Source organism: Rhinatrema bivittatum, chromosome 8, assembly GCF_901001135.1.
Source record: "Rhinatrema bivittatum chromosome 8, aRhiBiv1.1, whole genome shotgun sequence".
In the NCBI taxonomy this organism is placed as follows: Eukaryota; Metazoa; Chordata; class Amphibia; order Gymnophiona; family Rhinatrematidae; genus Rhinatrema; species Rhinatrema bivittatum.
Genome location: NC_042622.1, coordinates 118,683,917 through 118,703,218, shown reverse-complemented (window position 1 = coordinate 118,703,218; position 19,302 = coordinate 118,683,917). Strand labels below are relative to the sequence as shown.

Sequence of the window (19,302 nt, the reverse complement as noted above, 5' to 3'; positions counted from 1 at the left end):
ATAAGAGGATTCATTCTTAAGTTCTTCAGGAATAGCATTCCATAACAGAGGGCCTGCAACTCCAAAGAAGTCCTCGTGAAACTCAGCAAGATAAACCAATTTAACTGAGGTGAAGTTCAGCAAGTTCCGAAAAAATAGTTGGCAGGTATGGCAAGGATGGTATATTTTCAAAATAGTGTTAAAACACCGTGGAGCTACACCATTAATGGCTTTGTGGATCAAGGTGAGAACTTTGAACATGATCTGCCATTCTGTGGGGAAGCAATGCAAGCTCACCAGAATAGTTATGGTCTCTAACTGATGCCCCAGTGATCAAACAAGCTACAACATTCTGGATGGACTGTAATGCTCTCAATGTAGAAGATGGCAGGCCTGAATAATCAATTGGGGTAATTTTATTAAAGCTTGAATTACCATCCTTAAATCAGTTTGGGTAAGCAAAGGCTTTATATAGTAAATTTGAGTTGAGTCTCAAGACCAAATCAGTAAGAGTTGGCATCTATCACCAGCATGTTGAAGGTAGACTATCTCTGTACAGCCTTTGGTTGTCTGATTCATGCAGGAGCTGCTTCATTCAAAGCCAAACAGTGGACCTTCTGCTGTATTCTGGGACCTCGGCGTGGTACTGACCCAACTAATGAAAACTCCCCTTTGAGCTACTGCACTCCTGTGACTTGAAGTAACTGACCTGGAAGGTCATATTTTTGGTAGTGGCAGGATTAGTGCGCTCCAGACTCTAGTAACTTATCCACTTTTATTACCATTTTTTTTTATATGATAGGATGGTTCTATGTACCCATCCTAAGTTTCAGCCTAAGATTTTGTCGGAATTCCATCTGAACCAATACCTAAGCTACATGTCCACCAAGGTGAACAAGCACTGCACAATTTGGACTGCAAGAGAGCTTTGGCCTTCTCCATGGAGTGGCCTGAAGTCCATAGAAAGTCCACCCGGCTTTTTGTTTTCATTTGATGCTAACAAACTGAGGATGCCATTGCCAAATGGACTTTATTCAATTAGATAGCAGATTGCATATATTGTGGGTCATGTTAAGGCCCATAGTGTTAGAATTATGGCAGCATCGCTAGCCCATGGAGGAGTTCTTTGACTGCAATGTGGAGTTCTCTCCACACATTCACATCATTATTGCTTGGACTCCTAATGCAACAGTTGGTTTAGCTAGTCTGGACTGTGAAATGTGTTTTAGGTGTAGAACCCAATTCCATTCCTCCTAGGGTCTGTTACTTTTATTCCAGGCTGCCTCTCTACAAGAAAAAAGGCCAGTTGCCACCAAAAACAATTTGTGTTGTTCCTGTTGGCATTGTACTACTCTGGCTACCGATTGAACAGAGAATACAATACAAATCACTATGTACCATATATAAATTAATCCATGTCGAAAAAACAGAATGGCTAAACACTGCACTGAAAGTACACGTACCCAACAGGAACCTGAGATCCGCAAACAAGGCATTACTAACTATTCCCTCCGTTAAAACAGCAAGACTAACTCAAGTAAGGGATAGAGCCCTTTCATTAGCAGGGCCTACATTATGGAACACCATGCCATCAGAAATCAGATTGCAAAAAGACATCAAACTATTCAAAAAGAGCCTAAAAACATGGCTATTTAAACAAGCATACCACAAAGAGAATGGAGACTAGAATCCAAAGAATTGTAGAAAGCGATGAGTTTGTGCTTTGACACAACACACCTACTCTTAATGAGTATATTTTACTTTTAAGCAGTAACAGATAACATGTAGATTATTAATAATTTTGAACCGACCTGATAAACCTAAACATACAACCTCACCTAGCATCCTATAGCTATTATGAAACTCTGTACCGCACCTTACAGGCGCCTGTCTAGAGGTTAAAATAACAGTTAAGCAACATTATTTTAAGTGCCTTATTGTTAACCGTTGTGACGACTTCTAGCTTAATGATGGTATAGAAAAGAGTTTAAATAAATAAATACATTGTTTTGGTTTCCCCTCTTTTCATTCAAGGCAGTCTGTAGCTAGGGCTTCCCTGATTCTGAGGACTGCATTCCTGCTTGTCTGAGAAAGCAAAGTTGCTTACCTGTAACAGGTGTTCTCTGAGGAAAGCAGGATATCAATCCTCACACTCCCCCCCCCCACCTACCATTGGAGTTGGTTCCTCAAGCATAGCTAAGAAACTAGATTGACTAGGCTCTCGTGTGGATACATGGTGTCATGCCAGCCTGCACATGCCCCGTAGGATACAATCCAAGCTGGTTGCCATTGGATGATGTCACCCACTTGTAAGGACTGACATCCTGTTATCCTTGGACAACACCTGTTAAGGGTAAGCAACTCTGCTATTCAAGCAGTAAGCATGATTTTAGTTGGTGTATAAATGTGTATTTGGAATCAGTAAGACTATGATGAATTACCGTGTTTCCCCAATAATAAGACAGGTCTTATATTCTTTTTTAGCTCCGAAAAAATGGTTAGGGCTTATTTTCAGGGATGTCTTATTTTCGGGGAAAAATGGTACTATCATATGGCCAACCGGGCCGATTTTATTTCGGCTGCCACCCCAACCCTTCAAATTTGTTTAATTACAACGGGGTTGTAAAAAAAGAAAAAAACCCAAACCCACCCCAACCCTTCAAATTTACTTCATTGCACCCCCCCCCCCACCCTCCTGACCCTCCAAAACTTGCTGAAATTCCCTGGTGATCCAGCGGGGGTCCCGGGAGGCTCCTACCATGTGACAGAGGCCAGCCAATGGCACCAATAGCCTGTCACATGGAAAGGGCAAAGGGCCATGGTGCCATTTTGATTACTGGCAGCCGACAGCCCAAGAGCAGGAGATCGCTCCTGGGACCCCCAGGGAATTTTGGCAGGTTTTGGGGGGGTCGGGGGGGGGGTGCAATGAAGTAAATTTGAAGGGTTGTGGTGGGTTTGGGGTTTGTTCTTTTACAACCCCCCCCCCCAAGGACTTTCGGTAAGTTTTTTTTTGGGGGGGGGGTTGGGCAAGTCTTGGGGTGGAACCGTGTGTCCACTTAAAAGCTAGGGTTTATTTTTTGAGTAGGGCTTATGGAAAGGGCAAAGGGCAACATATTTCAAACCCTACTCCAAAAATACTGAAAATCAAGCTAGGGCTTATTTTCAGGGTAGGGTTTATTATCTGAGAAACACGATAGCTGCTTTGAACAATATTCAATGTGTTTAATCAGGATATGAAGAAAAATATTAAATTTTATATATCAGAAGTTTTCTGATAATCAGATGTCAAGAAACAGCAAATTTATAGCTTGGTATATTAATAGAGATCTATAGAATCATGCTGTCTAGTATAGCATAGTTGCATGTTATGTGTTTGTTTCAAGAGTCAATAGAATCCTTCAATGCAATCTTTTACCTTGAGAAAATCATAAAAATAAAATGCTTCATTTTTTCGTTTTTACATTTTTGTGCAGACTTTTAGATCCACAGACAAACACAGAAATAGCAAGGTACCCAATCTATAAAATCCTTTTCTGTGTGAGAGGGCATGATGGCACTCCAGAAAGTGACTGCTTCGCATTTACGGAAAGCCATTACAATGCAGAACTTTTCAGAATTCATGTCTTCCGATGTGAAATCCAAGAAGCAGTGAGTAGATGTTTGTCATTGAAATTTCTGTGCTCTGTTGCTAACTTTATTAGTAATGAAAGCAATGGTATGAATCCACGTTTTTAAGAAAACATTCAAATGCAATATTTTTTTAAATGCTGTATTTTCTTGAAAATTAATATGAAAAATAAAATATAAATAATATGCATAGAAACAAATAGTATAGCAAATCTTGACCCTAGGCCTGGATATAAGAAAAGAGTCAAGTTGATTTCAGGTTTGATTCAAATGTATCCAGTTCATAAAATAGAAAGAGTCACATATTGATGCTTCAGGTCCTTATAGTTAGAGAATATAAAAAAGATTTCTTACCATAGGCCAAAGGGAAGACTGGGCATGCAAATGGCAGATGAAATTTAATATGGACAAGTGCAAAGTGATGCACAAAGAGAAAAGTAACCCACATTGTAGTTACATGATGTTAGATTCCATATTAGGAGTTAGCACCCATTTTCATGTTTCATTTCATTTTAATATCCAATCCACAAGGAGTGCAAAGAAGTTGTAGGTCCAAAGGTTTGTATCATCAAAAGAAATTTATTTATTGAAACTCTTAAGTAGGCAACTCCTATTCTCCAAACAATGATGGTAAATAACTTTTTCAGGGTCCCCCGACACGGACCCCGTGTTTCGCCCGAAAGCTGCGTCGGGAGGGACAAATATAGTTTTGCAATAACTAGAAGAGAACAGCAAAATTGCCCATTACGTTTTTCTTTCTGTCGAGGTAAAAATTTGAGAAATATGCTAGTCCACTCGCATTTCCAACTAAATCCGATCACTGACACAACTGTCACTTTAGGTCATCAATCTTGTGGACAATGTTCTGTGTACCCTTTTGTTCTCTCCACAAACACTTTTGAACATCCCATTACACATAGACAATTCTTCTTGAGATTTTCTACTACCTGTCAGTCACGAGGAGTAATCTATGTGATTGTGTGCCCTTGCCCAAAATTATACGTGGGTAAAACTACCAGACAGGTGCGTACCCGCATCATTGAGCACCAGTCAAACATTCGTACTGGCCGTGAATCTGCTCCTCTTGTCTCTCATTGGCAAACGGCAGGGCACTCTGAGGATGATCTAAGATTTTTGGTGATTGATTTGCTTCATCCCCCATGCCGGGGAGGCAATTTTTCTGAAATGCTTATTCGCAGAGAACAGAAATGGATCTTCACACTTAACTGCCTGCATCCGGCAGGATTAAATAATGAGATTGAGTGGCAATATTTTATTTAATTCAATTTAAGAAGAGGATAGCATGTGTCTTTTAATCATTTATTGATACAAAACTTCATTAACTTCAAAAATGTGTCCAATTTAAAACACACACACCCATACCTACACATTCACACCTTAAAAATATACATTTCAAGGAAGGTACACATAAAAACCCACTAAATACCCATATTAACTTAATACAATAACCATTATGCCCTGTGGGAAAAACCCACTTACAATCTATCTTCACACTTTAAATACTATACACATTTATCTACGACGAACAAACTCCTCCAGTGTCTCCTTCCTTCTTGACGCAATATTTGAATTTGTCTCTGGCTTGTCTCGATGTAATCAACCCCCAACAAGCGGCCCCTGTTTCGCAATCGTTTGCTTCCTCAGGGGGGTAAGAACCTCTGAGAAAACCAAACGAAACATAACATTAAAAATCAGGACACATTCCCATATTGCAATTCTGCCTCGGCCTGTTTACAAAAAACTCAAACAACCCCAAAATCTTACCGCCCTAACACTTACCCAACCAGTACTCTTCTATACACAATTTCAACCTGAATCTCAAAGCCTCTCCAACGCGGTCCTCTTCATATCAAATATGATGTCATAACAAGGGTATTCCATCTGCAACATATCCATACATATGCCTATGAGATACTATGATTTCAAAACTCCTACACTATTCAATTGTACCCCTATAGAAACTCACATACCTTGTAAACATTTTTCAATCTCTTTTCAGCGTCGAAAACGCCCAAAGGTGAACCACCATCTTACGCTGCGTCAGTGTATGTTAACCCTATGTTGACTAATCCAAGCTTTATTGACCCACATCGGCCACCACTCCCATCTACGTCTCTTCAACGTCAGAAACGCCCAAAGGTGAACCACCCTCTTACACTGCGTCAATATATGTTGACCCTATACTAACAACTCCAAACTTTATTGTCCCGCGTCGGCAACCACTCCCATCTACATCCTAAATTTAAAAACACGTGTATACGCAACCACGCGCCCCACTGGATCAAAACAGACAACAAATCCGCACCCTCTCCTACTTATTCAAACAGCGTGATGGGGAACGAAACACTCAATATCGGAGACAAAATAAAGTATCAACCCTAATGCCTTCAAAAAGAATATTCCTTCAACTAAACTCCCCTACAACCTGCCTTGCTCCGCTACCCACTCCTCAGATGTAAACAAACAACACCCCTCCTTTAAGAAATCCATCGTCTCGCATAATGCCCTGAATGAGGAACACTCTAAAAGCAAGCCTGCCACTCGATTTCAGCATTCAAACCAGTCGGCATCAAAGTCTGCCACCCAGTATATATACCTTGTACGGTTACCTAATATTTTATTTAATTCATTTGTGCTTTATCTGTGTTGTTGCTTTGATCACTGTATCATTTGACTGTTCACTTTTATACGGCATATCTTGTTTCTTATTGGCTGACTTACTCGCTTTCTGATTGGGTGCACAAAGCCGCGCCAAAACAGCTGTTTTAAAACGCTGTGTTTTGTCAAGCCGCCCGCTCTCCTTGCCGTCTTAGCTGTGTGAATCCCTCAGCTACTTTCAAGGTATGTGTTCCGGCGACAATAGATACTCTCTGTACCCTTAAATGTGGTCCATTAATTTTAATATTTACTTTTTGCTGTTCTCTTCTAGTTATTGCAAACTATATTTGTCCCTCCCGACGCAGCCTTCGGGCGAAACACGGGGTCCGTGTCGGGGGACCCTGAAAAAGTTATTTACCATCATTGTTTGGAGAATAGGAGTTGCCTACTTAAGAGTTTCAATAAATAAATTTCTTTTGATGATACAAACTTTTGGACCTACAACTTCTTTGCACTCCTTGTGGATTGGATATTGTAATTGTGGAGTGCTGCCTTGCTCCTTCTTTATATTAAGGATATCTCCGGTCATTTCATTTTAATAAAATTTATTAATTGCCTCACACAGCAATGGCTGAATTGATGTACAATAGAACATTCATAAAAATAAGACGTGTACATATAACAAATAAAACATACATATAAAAAACATCATTAAGTAATAAAACATATTATAAACAAAACAAATGACACCTGACCCGCACATGAGAAGATCACTGACCAATAGAGTTAGAACAATCAAGAGATCTGCTGCAAAAGAAAAGTTTTAAGATCTTTCCAAAAGGTTTTACTACCAGGAAAAAGATCTGGACATCATAGTGGACAATACATTGAAATCATCTGCTCAGTGTGCTGCAGCGGTCAAAAAAGTAAACAATGTAAGGAATGCACATAAAATGGAGAATGTCATAGTACCTCTGTATTGCTCTGTGGTGAGACCATATCTTGAGTACTGTGTGCAGTTCTGGTTGCCATAGCTCAAAAAAAAAGATTGACATTGACAGCTGGGATGTCCCTCCCTCCCCCCACAAAGTTAACCCATCAAATTACAAGTAAGGACATATGCAATAGTTATGGGTGTAAAAAGGACGCAGCTTTATTGAACAAAAACATAATTACCTGCAGTACCCGAACCATTGAGTTCATGTGCAGTATCGCCAAGCACAAGCAAGACAGCCATGATGAATCCAGAGGACCCACTTTGGGCGCCTCTGCTCCCAATAGCCACTTCGCCACTGTCCTCAAAAGGACAGTGTCCAGCAATTGCCCCAAGCAGTAATTTCAACATCTCATTGCCCCACCACCCCCGGTTCGGGAATCCTGCCATCAGCATGAGGCAGTTATTAACTTGCCTCATGCCCCCATAACCTAGCTGCGGCCATAGGATACCCTCATGCCAAAGATTCCTTCCAAGGCCTCCTGTAGTGAATTGTTAAACAAGTCTGCCTATATACAAAATGTACCAGCTCATGCCTGTAAAGACCCCCGTATTGAATATCGGCCCACCCATGTTGATTCTGACATCCTCCTTATCTTTGGACACGTGCACCCACTTGCCTGTTCAGCTTCCTGTGCCCTCTATTCCACAGCTTTGCATTGCCCAATTTCATGCATGGTATAATATCGGACCAAACCAAGCAACTATGCTTGAATAGAATAGACAACGCCATGAAGTCCTCCCTTATACTTTGCAGTAGCTGCTTACAGGACAATCTCCCTAAATTGTTCCTGCCCAGGTGAATGATGATAACCTCCGGCTGAGCGTACACTGCTCTGCACTGCCGCAACAGGGGTAACAGGTATTCCCACAGCATACTGTGGTGATCAATCCATTCAACATAGACCCCATATGGTGCCAGCCTCAAATGCGCCCCGTATGGCCACTCGTGCGCCCTTCTGGCTGCCCAATGAACAAAGGAGTATCCCACAATACCGACGGTCCTTCGCCCATTGTGCACACCTGTAACATAAATTAACGGCATTATTAGTTGCTAACCGGACCCGTTCTTACATACAAGTTAACTATGGCCTACTTCTACATACCTATTCTCGGTTTAACTTCCATGTTTAAACCCGCCCTTGCAGCACTGGTTGCTGTGCCGATTCTGAATGAGTGAGTTCCAAACTCCCCCAGTTTCAGGCCTAGGTAAACTAACACCCCCTTGAGCACTGCAGTAAACTGATACCTAGTGAGTGGAACCTCGTCAGCATGCACTAGTAGGTGAAGCCCCCCAGTAGGTCTGCTTGCTAAGTATAAATCCAGATTCCTCAATGTGCAAGTGACTTGAGATGCTATCTGCCTCAAGCATAGCGGGGCCCCCCTCCCCTCCTGGTCAGTTTTTGAATGATGTATTAAGATAAACACTGCCCCATCTCTGATATGAGCATTCCGCATTAGCATGCCATTGTGATCGGTATCCGTTTTGGATCTGGCCACCAACTCGCTCACCCTCATTGCTCTGAAAAATGCCAGTGAGAAAGCCGCTCTAAAAAGGCGAACCTCAAAATTAGATTCGCACACTACCGGAAGTGTGTTCCACGGGTGTAAGAATAACTCATGCGTGATGGGCATTCTTGAATCCTTCCTTGCCCTAACCTTCTGTCCTCACCCTGGTTGGGTCCCCCCATCCCTGAGCCATCACGCTAAAGGCAAATCCTGCAAGGTGATTAGTTATTGATCCTTTGGACAACCCCTCTTCTTTTGCTCTTGTAACATATTGAACAATCAGGTTAACTGGTACAGGACTTTGCACCTATTCCAGTTGCCCTAAAAATGCATGCCCACATTTGTATCCACGAGAATAAGCAGTCCATGTTGTCATGGCTAATGCGCCACATTTATTTATTTATTTTATTTAAACGCTTTTATATACCGACAACAGTTTGCATCGTGTCGGTTTACATATAACTTAAAACCAGGGTATATATAGGCATAGCCTATATATACCCTGGTGACTACAGGTCCCTTGTAGTCACATCCCAATCTCCATAGGCACTCCAGGAACGTTGTAGCCTCTGCATCCGCATTTGGTACCTGCATGCGAAAAGAATCCTATTTAGCATGCGAAAGTGCGTCAGCTACACTATTACTTACGCCGGGCATGTGCTGCACCCTGATGGTCATGTTAAATTGCAAACTGCAGATCAATTTCCCTACATCACCACCTTTGGGCATTTCGCTGAGTGCCTATTGATAATCTCTACTACCACCCGATTGTCACTTCAAAACATTTTCTTATTGGCAACCCTTTCACCCCACACCACTAGCGCTACCAATATGGGAAATAATTCAAGAAATGTCAGCCCCCTATCCTGCTATGCCATGTTGAGCGCACCACGAGCCTTGGCAGTATACACCAAATTCCCAACCCCCTGACGCATCCGAGTAAATATCCAAGTCACGGTTAGAGACCGGTAGTTTCTGCCACGTAGATACACGTTGCTAAGGAAATTAACCCATATGGCCAAATCTTTCTTCATGGCTGTAGATACGTGTATTTATTTATTTGTGTTTTATATACCTTCATTCCATGTGGAAATCACTAGTTCATAACGGTGTATGGTTTGACATTCATAAGTAGTGAAAAACTGAGGTAGGCATATGTACAGGTAGTAAACTAGGAAAACATTTAGAGACAGAGGGTGCGTATCAAAGTTAGGTACAATTAAGGAAAGATATAACTGGTTAGGTTAGGGGGAATTGGTTAGGACATTTCTGGTTATAAGACTCATGACAAACTGGAGTTTTCTGTCAAGAGTAGGCATTTGTGAAGAGCCATATTTTTAAATTGCTCTTAAATTTTTTAATGTCTGTTGTTATTCGCAGGTCCTCTGGCAAGGAGTTCCATGGTGTTTGGGCCAGCGACTGAAATCGCTTTTTCTTTTGTTTGCGTTAGATGAGAATTTCTTATGGTCTGGATTTCTAGGAGGCTTTTGTTTTGTGATCTGAGCATTTGTGGTGGAATATATGGTTTAAATGTTTATTCCCATCAGATTGTTCGGATAAATGTTATTGAATATTATTATAAGTACTTTGTAGATTATTCTTGATTGTACAGGGAGCCAAGGTAGAGCGATCAGAAATGGGGTGATGTGGTCGTGTTTTCTTATTCCGGACAGTAGTCTAGGTGCAGCATTTTGCAGTAGTTGCAGAGGTTTTAGATGATTAGTCGGAAGTCCCAGAAGTTAGGGAATTAAAGTAATCAAGGTTTGAGAATATTAGTGACTGCCATACCTTTCTGAAATCTGCTGTGTTTAGTAGATGTTTCAGTCTGTTCAGGATTCGCAACTTGTTGAAACCTGATTTGATCAGTTTGCTAATGTGGGCTTTCATCGTTAAGTTTTCATCAGTTTGAACTCTTAGATCTCTCACTTGAGTTGCTGGGATTAACTGGCAATTTCTGATATTTATACCTGTTGGAAAAGATTTTGGTGGGTTTCTGCTCAGCCAAATTATTTCTGTTTTTACTAGCGTATAGCCAGATGGACTCAGGATCAATGGGCTTTGTTCTCCCTTGCTAACAGACGGAGTTGGAGTCAGATTTCAAAGCTGACATCACCTTAGATATAACCCTGCAGTGACTCTGCCATCCACTATCTCTCTCTTCTAGCAGATGTGGACATGCTATCCCCACACCAGCACTGGTGTTTAGTGGGATTGCAGAAGTAGTTCGAAGAAGAAACTTTACCGTTACCTTTAAAATTGGAGAAAGATCAAGCCCCGCTCTCCTGCAGTGATACCTAAAGGTCCCTCCCCCAGTTGAGAATTCCTGAGGCAATTTCCGAGATCCCTCAGAGGTGTGCCTTGGTCCGGTAGCCGGTTCCTGGCATGGACTTTGCTGCTGAAGCAGCTAAAAGGCAGCAAGTGCAGGAAGCCGACCGTGGTGGTGACGGCCTAAGCTCTCTCCCCCCGCAGTCGGAGACTGTCTCTGTACTCAGTCGGTAAGTGCTGAACCCAGGTAAGTAAAGAAAAACTCCTCCAATTCAGAGATGTGGAAGGGCTTCAGTAAGTTGTTCCTCTGGTCTTCTTGCTCGGTGCACCATACCGACGACGTTCCCGATTCCATTAGGGCAAGGGAAGGGGTTTCCGAGCAGGTTGAGCAGCCCCCTGATGGCTAGGTCCCGCTTCAGGCTCTGTGGGCTCTCCATGTGGCAGGCTGTGGCAGTGCCATCTTGTGCGCGGTTTGGTGCGGCGCTATTTTCCCTCATTGACCATCGGTACATGCGGAGCAGGCAAGCCTTGTGCGCATAAGTTTGCGCACTCTTATGCGCATACCTGCATGCATAAGTACAGGCATACAGTCGTGCACAACCGGATGCTTATGATTACGCGCGTCAGGGCATATTTGTGCGTGCTCGAGTCCAAGCACTAGCTGGCTGAATGCACAAGCTACAGTGAACTATGGCTCAGGCAACAAAGAAGCACAAGCAACACTCTTTGTGCTGCCTGCCATATTAAGGCTGCACAGTCTGACCTAGATTCCTTCCTGTGTCAGCACTATGAGGAAGCCCAGGGAAGGGCTGGACTCTCAGTTCTCAAAGCCCAGCCCCTCCCAGTCGGAGGATGGGTCAGCCACGACTTACCTGGTAGCACCCTGGATTTGAGCAATCCTGGGGCTGTGTGGTCCTCAGGAGATAAGAACATAAGAAATTGCCATGCTGGGTCAGACCAAGGGTCCATCAAGCCCAGCATCCTGTTTCCAACAGAGGCCAAACCAGGCCACAAGAAACCTGGCAATTATCCAAACACTAAGAAGATCCCATGCTACTGATGCAATTAATAGCAGTGGCTATTTCCTAAGTAAACTTGATTAATAGCCGTTAATGGACTTCTCCTCCAAGAACTTATCCAAACCTTTTTTGAACCCAGATACACTAACTGACTAACCACATCCTCTGGCAACAAATTCCAGAGCTTTATTGTGTGTTGAGTGAAAAAGAATTTTCTCCGATTAGTCTTGCATGTGCTACTTGCTAACTTCATGGAATGCCCCCTAGTCCTATTATTCGAAAGTGTAAATAACCGAGTCACATCTACTCGTTCAAGACCTCTCATGATCTTAAAGACCTCTATCATATCCCCCCTCAGTCGTCTCTTCTTCAAGCTGAACAGCCCTAAGCTCTTCAGCCTTTCCTCATAGGGGAGCTGTTCCATCCCCTTTATCATTTTGGTTGCCCTTCTCTGTACCTTCTCCATTGCAACTATATCTTTTTTTTAGATGCGGCGACCAGAATTGTACACAGTATTCAAGGTGTGGTCTCACCATGGAGCGATTATAGAGGCATCATGACATGACAGTTCAGCAGTGCCTACCCCAGTTCCTCCTGGGCTAGGTATGAATCTGGCAACTTTTTCTTGGGTGGAATTCTTTCAGGGCCTTCAAGCCCTTGTTCAGGCTCAGTCAGCTGCTGCCCCTGCCCAGTCTGAGCCCCAGCTGGGAAGGCCTTGTCCTCTCAGCCCTATCAGAATGCGTCAGGACATGCCTCGCCTCACCAAGGATAACCCTGACAGGGACCCAGACACCACGGACGATGAAGGAGATGCAGACACATTAGAGGATGGGGAAATCCCTCCAGGCCTGGAGCCATACCGGACCATGCTATGGTTTTTCCACAGAGATGAATTGGCAGCCCTGGTCTCCCAGACCCTGAAGACTCTGGGAGTTCCTGGCATGGGACCCTATGTCGGAACCAAAGAAGAATCCCATCTTTGTGTCTCTACAGAAAGCATCTTGTTGTTTCCCGATGCTGGAAACCATCTAGGAATTGATTGACCTGGAGTGGGCCACCTCGGAAGCTAGCTTTAAAGGAGGTTGGGCCTTGAAGGCCTTGTACCCTCTGGACCCAGTGGCCAAAGAATGCCTGCATTTCCCAAAAGTGGATGCCCTGCTCTGCGCCGTTTCGAAGCGAACACCTATCCCAGGAAAGGGAGGAGGGGCCTTGAAGGATGTGCACGATAGGCAGTTGGAGTCCATCCTTAAGCAAGCCTTTGATATGACAGCAGTGACACTGCAGATCGATTCCTGTTGTCCCCTGATGGCTCGCTCGGGTCTGCTTCTCTCGAGAGAAGCAGATAACTCAGGGGCACAATCCATAGAGGTGATGGAGCCCGCCGCAGCCTTCCTAGCAGATGCAACCTCTGACTTAGTGCGCACCTCGGCCAGAGAAGTAGCCTTAGTGATGGCAGTCAGAAGACAGCTATGGCTACGAAATTGGTCAGTGGATGCGACCTCTAAGGCAAACCTCGCAAAGATGTCCATTAAGGGATCCCTCCTATTTGAAGCGAATTGGAAAAGCTAGCCAGTAAGTGGGGTGAATCTCCAGTGCCTCGGCTACCGGAAGATAAGAAAAAGAGGTCTCAGTGCCCCTCACCCATGAGGGGGGTTGGGCTAGGGGCAACCAGCGCTTCTGGCCCCACAGAAACTCGTCATTTCAGACATCTCTGCCTTCGGGAAGGTCTCAGTCTTTTCGGAGCCGACAACAAAAAAGAGGAACTGGTTTGGGCTCAGGTTTCGACCCGAACTTCCCAATAAAGTTTGGCCGGCTCATCCATGGGACGAGGAGATAGAAGAGGGATAGTCAGCCCCCTATTAGTGGTGGGTCAAGATCAAATCAGACAAATGGGTAGTGGACATCATACGAGAAGGATACTCTCTGGAATTTTGCAGTATCCCTCAGGACATCATGTTCATGATGTCACCTTGCCACTCCCAGCACAAGAAACTGGCAGTGGAATCTACGATAAGGCTCCTCAGTTTGAGGGTTATAACCCCGGTAGCTACGCCCCTCTGAGGGATCTCGTAAATCACCTCTGGAATTCTCAACTGGCGTATGTGCAGATCTGGAGAATATTTGAGGCCTGGTGCGAGGAACGCGGAGTGCCCCCTTGGACGACCAAGATCCCCATGATTCTGGAATTTTTACAGGACAGCCTGAACAAAGGGTTATCCCTCAACTCCTTGAAGGTCTAGGTGGCGGCTCTCTCCTGTTTCAGGGCCAAGGTGAACAGAGCCCGGCTGTCTAAGCATCCGGACTTGGCCCATTTCCTAAAAGGGGTTTAACACCTCCGACCACCCTTAAAGTGGTTGGTCCCCCTATGGAACCTCAATCTAGTATTGAACTTTTTAGCAGGGCCTTTCTTTTGGCCGTTGCGCAGTCTGTCTCTATGACTGTTAACGCTGAAAACTGTATTCTTGGTGGTGATATGCTCGGCTCAACGCATCTCTGAGCTACAGGCACTGTCATGTCGGGAGCTGTTCCTCCAGTTTACTCCAGGAACATACAGCTTCGCACCGTTCCTTCCTTCTTACCAAAGGTAGTCTCGGCATTTATCTGAAACAGTCAATTTTCTTACTGTCCCTATATAGATGCAAGGACACGTAAGACTACCATCTCCTACCCACTTAAAAGCCAGTAGGCTTTTAGTACGGTATCTGGAATGTTCAGAATTGGTGCATAAGACGGACCGCTTATTTGTTTTTCATAATGGAAGGAAACAAGGCGAACCAGCTTTGCAAGCTACCATAGCTCGCTGGATCTAGGAAGTGATCACGGGAGCTTGTGTAGAGGCAGGGAAGCCTTTACTCCTTCAGGTTAAAGCTCATTCCACTAGGATCCAGGCAGTATCCTAGGTAGAAGCTAAGCTACTGTCTCCCATAGATATCTGTCGAGCAGCGACGTGGTCCTTCTTATACACCTTCTCCAGGTTTTATCGCCTGGATGTCCAGGCCTGAGAGGGCGGTGCTAACCAGACCGCGGGCAGCCTCCCGCCCCAGTCAGGAGTAGCTTTTGTACATCCTGAGTCCATCTGGCTACATGCTAGGAAATGGAGAAATTACTTACCTGATAATTTCATTTTCCTTAGTGTAGACAGATGGCCTCAGCATCCCGCCCATGGCTGCCCATGAACAATACCAAGGGTGGAACCAGACTGCTGGCACTTACCTTTAAAAAGGAGATAAGAGCAGCTTTTAAACTAGAACAAAGGGGAAAGCCGACAGTCGCTCAGCAGCTCATGGTTCGGAGAGAGGTATCTTCAAAGGATACTAATGATGCATTAGAATTAGGGCATCCTGACAATGAGGTTCCAATAATTAGAAAAATAGTCCAAGTGCCTGTAACTAAAAACTCACCTGAGCTAAAAAATTCTAACTTATCCGTATCAATTAAAAAGCAGAATGAAAATACAAACAAAAAACAAACTTTGAAATGTTTGTATGCTAATGCCAGAAGTCTAAGAAGTAAGATGGGAGAATTAGAATGTATAGCAGTGAATGATGACATAGACTTAATTGGCATCTCAGAGACATTTTATTTATTTATTTATTGGTGGAAAGAGGATAACCAATGGGACAGTGCTATACCGGGGTACAAATTATATCGCAATGACAGAGAGGAGCACCCTGGAGGAGGTGTGGCGCTTTATGTCCAGGATGGTATAGAGTCCAACAGGATAAACATCCTGCATGAGACTAAATATAAAATTGAATCTTTATGGGTAGAAATCCCTTGTGTGTCGGGGAAGACTATAGTGATAGGGGTATACTACCGTCCACCTGGTCAAGATGGTGAGACGGACAGTGAAATGCCGAGAGAAATTAGGGAAGCTAACCAAATTGGTAGTGCAGTAATAATGGGAGACTTCAATTACCCCAATATTGACTGGGTAAATGTATCATCAGGACACGCTGGAGAGATAACGTTCCTGGATGGAATAAATCATAGCTTTATGGAGCAATTGGTTCAGGAACCAACGAGAGAGGGAGCAATTTTAGATCTAATTCTCAGTGGAGCACAGGACTTGGTGAGAGAGGTAACGGTGGTGGGGTCGCCTGACAATAGTGATCATAATATGATCAAATTTGATTTAATGACTGGAAGAGGAATAATGTGCAAATCCAAGGCTCTCGTGCTAAACTTTCAAAAGGGAAACTTTGATAAAATGAGAAAAATTGTTAGAAAAAAAACTGAAAGGAGCATCTACAAAAGTAAAAAATGTCCAAGAGGCGTGGTCATTGTTAAAAAAAAAAAACCCCCAAAACCATTCTAGAAGCACAGTCCAGATGTATTCCACACATTAAGAAAGGTGGAAAGAAGGCAAAACGATTACCGGCATGGTTAAAAGGGGAGGTGAAAGATCTTCATTCAAAAATTGGAAGAAGGATCCAACAAAAGAAAATAGGATAAAGCATAAACGTTGGCAAGTTAAATGTAAGACATTGATAAGAAAGGCTAAGAGAGAATTTGCAAAGAATTTGGCTGTAGAGGCAAAAACTCACAGTAAAAACTTTTTAAAATATATCTGAAGCAGAAAGCCTGTGAGGGAGTCAGTTAGACCGTTAGATGATCGAGGGGTTAAAGGGGCACTTAGAGAAGATAAGGCCATCGCGGAAAGATTAAATGATTTCTTTGCTTCGGTGTTCACTGAAGAGGATGTTGGGGAGGTACCCGTAATGGAGAAGGTTTTCATGGGTAATGATTTAGATGGACTGAATCAAATGACGGTGAACCTAGAAGATGTGGTAGGCCTGATTGACAAACTGAAGAGTAGTAAATCACCTGGACCGGATGGTATACACCCCAGAGTTCTGAAGGAACTAAAAAATGAAATTTCAGACCTATTAGTAAAAATTTGTAACCTATCATTAAAATCATCCATTGTACCTGAAGACTGGAGGATAGCAAATGTAACCCCAATATTTAAAAAGGGCTCCAGGGGCGATCTAGGAAACTACAGACCGGTCAGCCTGACTTCAGTGCCAGGAAAAATAGTGGAAAGTGTTCTAATCATCAAAATCAAAGAACATATAGAAAGACATGGTTTAATGGAACAAAGTCAGCAAGGCTTTACCCAGGGCAAGTTTTGCCTCACAAATCTGCTTCACGTTTTTGAAGGAGTTAATAAACGTGGATAAAGGTGAACCTGTAGATGTAGTATACTTGGATTTTCAGAAGGCGTTTGACAAAGTTCCTCATGAGAGGCTTCTAGGAAAAGTAAAAAGTCATGGGATAGGTGGCGATGTCCTTTCGTGGATTGCAAACTGGCTAAAAGACAGGAAACAGAGAGTAGGATTAAATGGACAATTTTCTCAGTGGAAGGGAGTGGACAGTGGAGTGCCTCAGGGATCTGTATTGGGACCCTTACTTTTCAATATATTTATAAATGATCTGGAAAGAAATATGACGAGTGAGATAATCAAATTTGCAGATGAAACAAAATTGTTCAGAGTAGTTAAATCACAAGCAGATTGTGATAAATTGCAGGAAGACCTTGTGAGACTGGAAAATTGGGCATCCAAATGGCAGATGAAATTTAATGTGGATAAGTGCAAGGTGATGCATATAGGGAAAAATAACCCATGCTATAATTACACAATGTTAGGTTCCATATTAGGTGCTACAACCCAAGAAAAAGATCTAGGTGTCATAGTGGATAACACATTGAAATCCTCGGCAGTCAAAAAAGCAAACAGAATTTTGGGAATTATTAGAAAGGGAATGGTGAATAAAACGGAAAATGTCATAATGCCTCTGTATCACTCCATGGTGAGACCGCACCTTGAATACTGTGTACAATTCTGGTCGCCGCGTCTCAAAAAAGATGCGATGGAGAAGGTACAGAGAAGGGCTACCAAAATGATAAGGGGAATGGAACAGCTCCCCTATGAGGAAAGACTAAAGAGGTTAGGACTTTTCAGATTGGAGAAGAGACGGCTGAGGGGGGATATGATAGAGATGTTTAAAATCATGAGAGGTCTAGAACGGGTAGATGTGAATCGGTTATTTACTCTTTCGGATAGTAGAAAGACTAGGGGGGGCACTCCATGAAGTTAGCATGGGGCACATTTAAAACTAATCGGAGAAAGTTCTTTTTTACTCAATGCACAATTAAACTCTAGAATTTGTTGCCAGAGGATGTGGTTAGTGCAGTTAGTATAGCTGTGTTTAAAAAAGGATTGGATAAGTTCTTGGAGGAGAGAAGTCCATTACCTGCTATTAAGTTCACTTAGAGAATAGCCACTGCCATTAGCAATGGTAACATGGAATAGACTTAGTTTTTGGGTACTTGCCAGGTTCTTATGGCCTGGATTGGCCACTGTTGGAAACAGGATGCTTGGCTTGATGGACCCTTGGTCTGACCCAGTATGGCATTTTCTTATGTTCTTATCCCCGATGAGGTGAATCTCGATTCCAAGAGGTTACGGGTAAACCAAGGCCCTATCCCTAGATCAGGGCATCGATAATATTGCTGGGATTCAGCGCTTATGTTTGGTTGCATACAGTTAGTCACCAGTTTTTTTAATCAAGTTAAGTTGTATCCAAATTTTATTCAAGTTTTTCAATAGTATGTCCACAATGGCTTTTGAAGAGAATACTGAATAGCTGATGTCACTGCAGGGGTATATCTAAGGTGACATCAGCTTTGAAACCTGACTCTGTCTCCGTCTGCTAGCAGGGGAGCAAATAATCCATTGGTCCTGAGTCCAACTGACTACACTAAGAAAAACAAAATTATCAGGTAAGTAATTTCTCCATTTTGGGGGTTCATCAATAGTTTCATTTGTGCAAGTTTTTCTTTTATTAAGACTTATATTCAGAGATAAGTGATCTTTTTTTTTTTTTCTTCAAATGATTTTTTTTTTAGTAGGATATAGAATTGCAGATCGTCAGCATATAGAAAGAATTTTATTCCTAGGTCTGTTAGTAATTTGCCCAAGGGCAGTATGTTGTAATTGTAGGGGTTATGGTTTGGTTTACTTGTTTCAGTGATCAGGTCAAGTGGATGAGTAGTTGGGTTTTAGTTTCGTTATGATTTTGCTTATCTCCAGCTTCAGAACTGTGTCAAATAATGACCATTTAACAGGTGCATTAAAGTCATCCAATGTGTTAACTGGGTAGGTATAGGTGATTTGGTGTTTCAATCTCAGGATTTTTTCAGTTAATGCTGAGCTTAGTCAATACATGAAGTTCTTGTGAAATTGTTCGAAGTTTGGAGTGCAAAAGGGTCTTTTATTAGACTCT

The 19,302-nt window shown here is 42.9% G+C and overlaps 1 protein-coding gene across 5 annotated transcripts in view; it reads left to right on the top strand.

The window, feature by feature from the left end:
- RABGAP1 (RAB GTPase activating protein 1) overlaps positions 1-19,302 on the top strand; it is a 545,250-nt gene that overhangs the window by 88,114 nt on the left and 437,834 nt on the right. For all 5 annotated transcript variants that reach the window (XM_029610918.1, XM_029610917.1, XM_029610919.1 and 2 more), the window contains exon 5: positions 3,453-3,627. In XM_029610918.1, the coding sequence (XP_029466778.1) occupies positions 3,453-3,627 (175 nt within the window). The remainder of the gene's footprint in view (positions 1-3,452; positions 3,628-19,302) is intronic.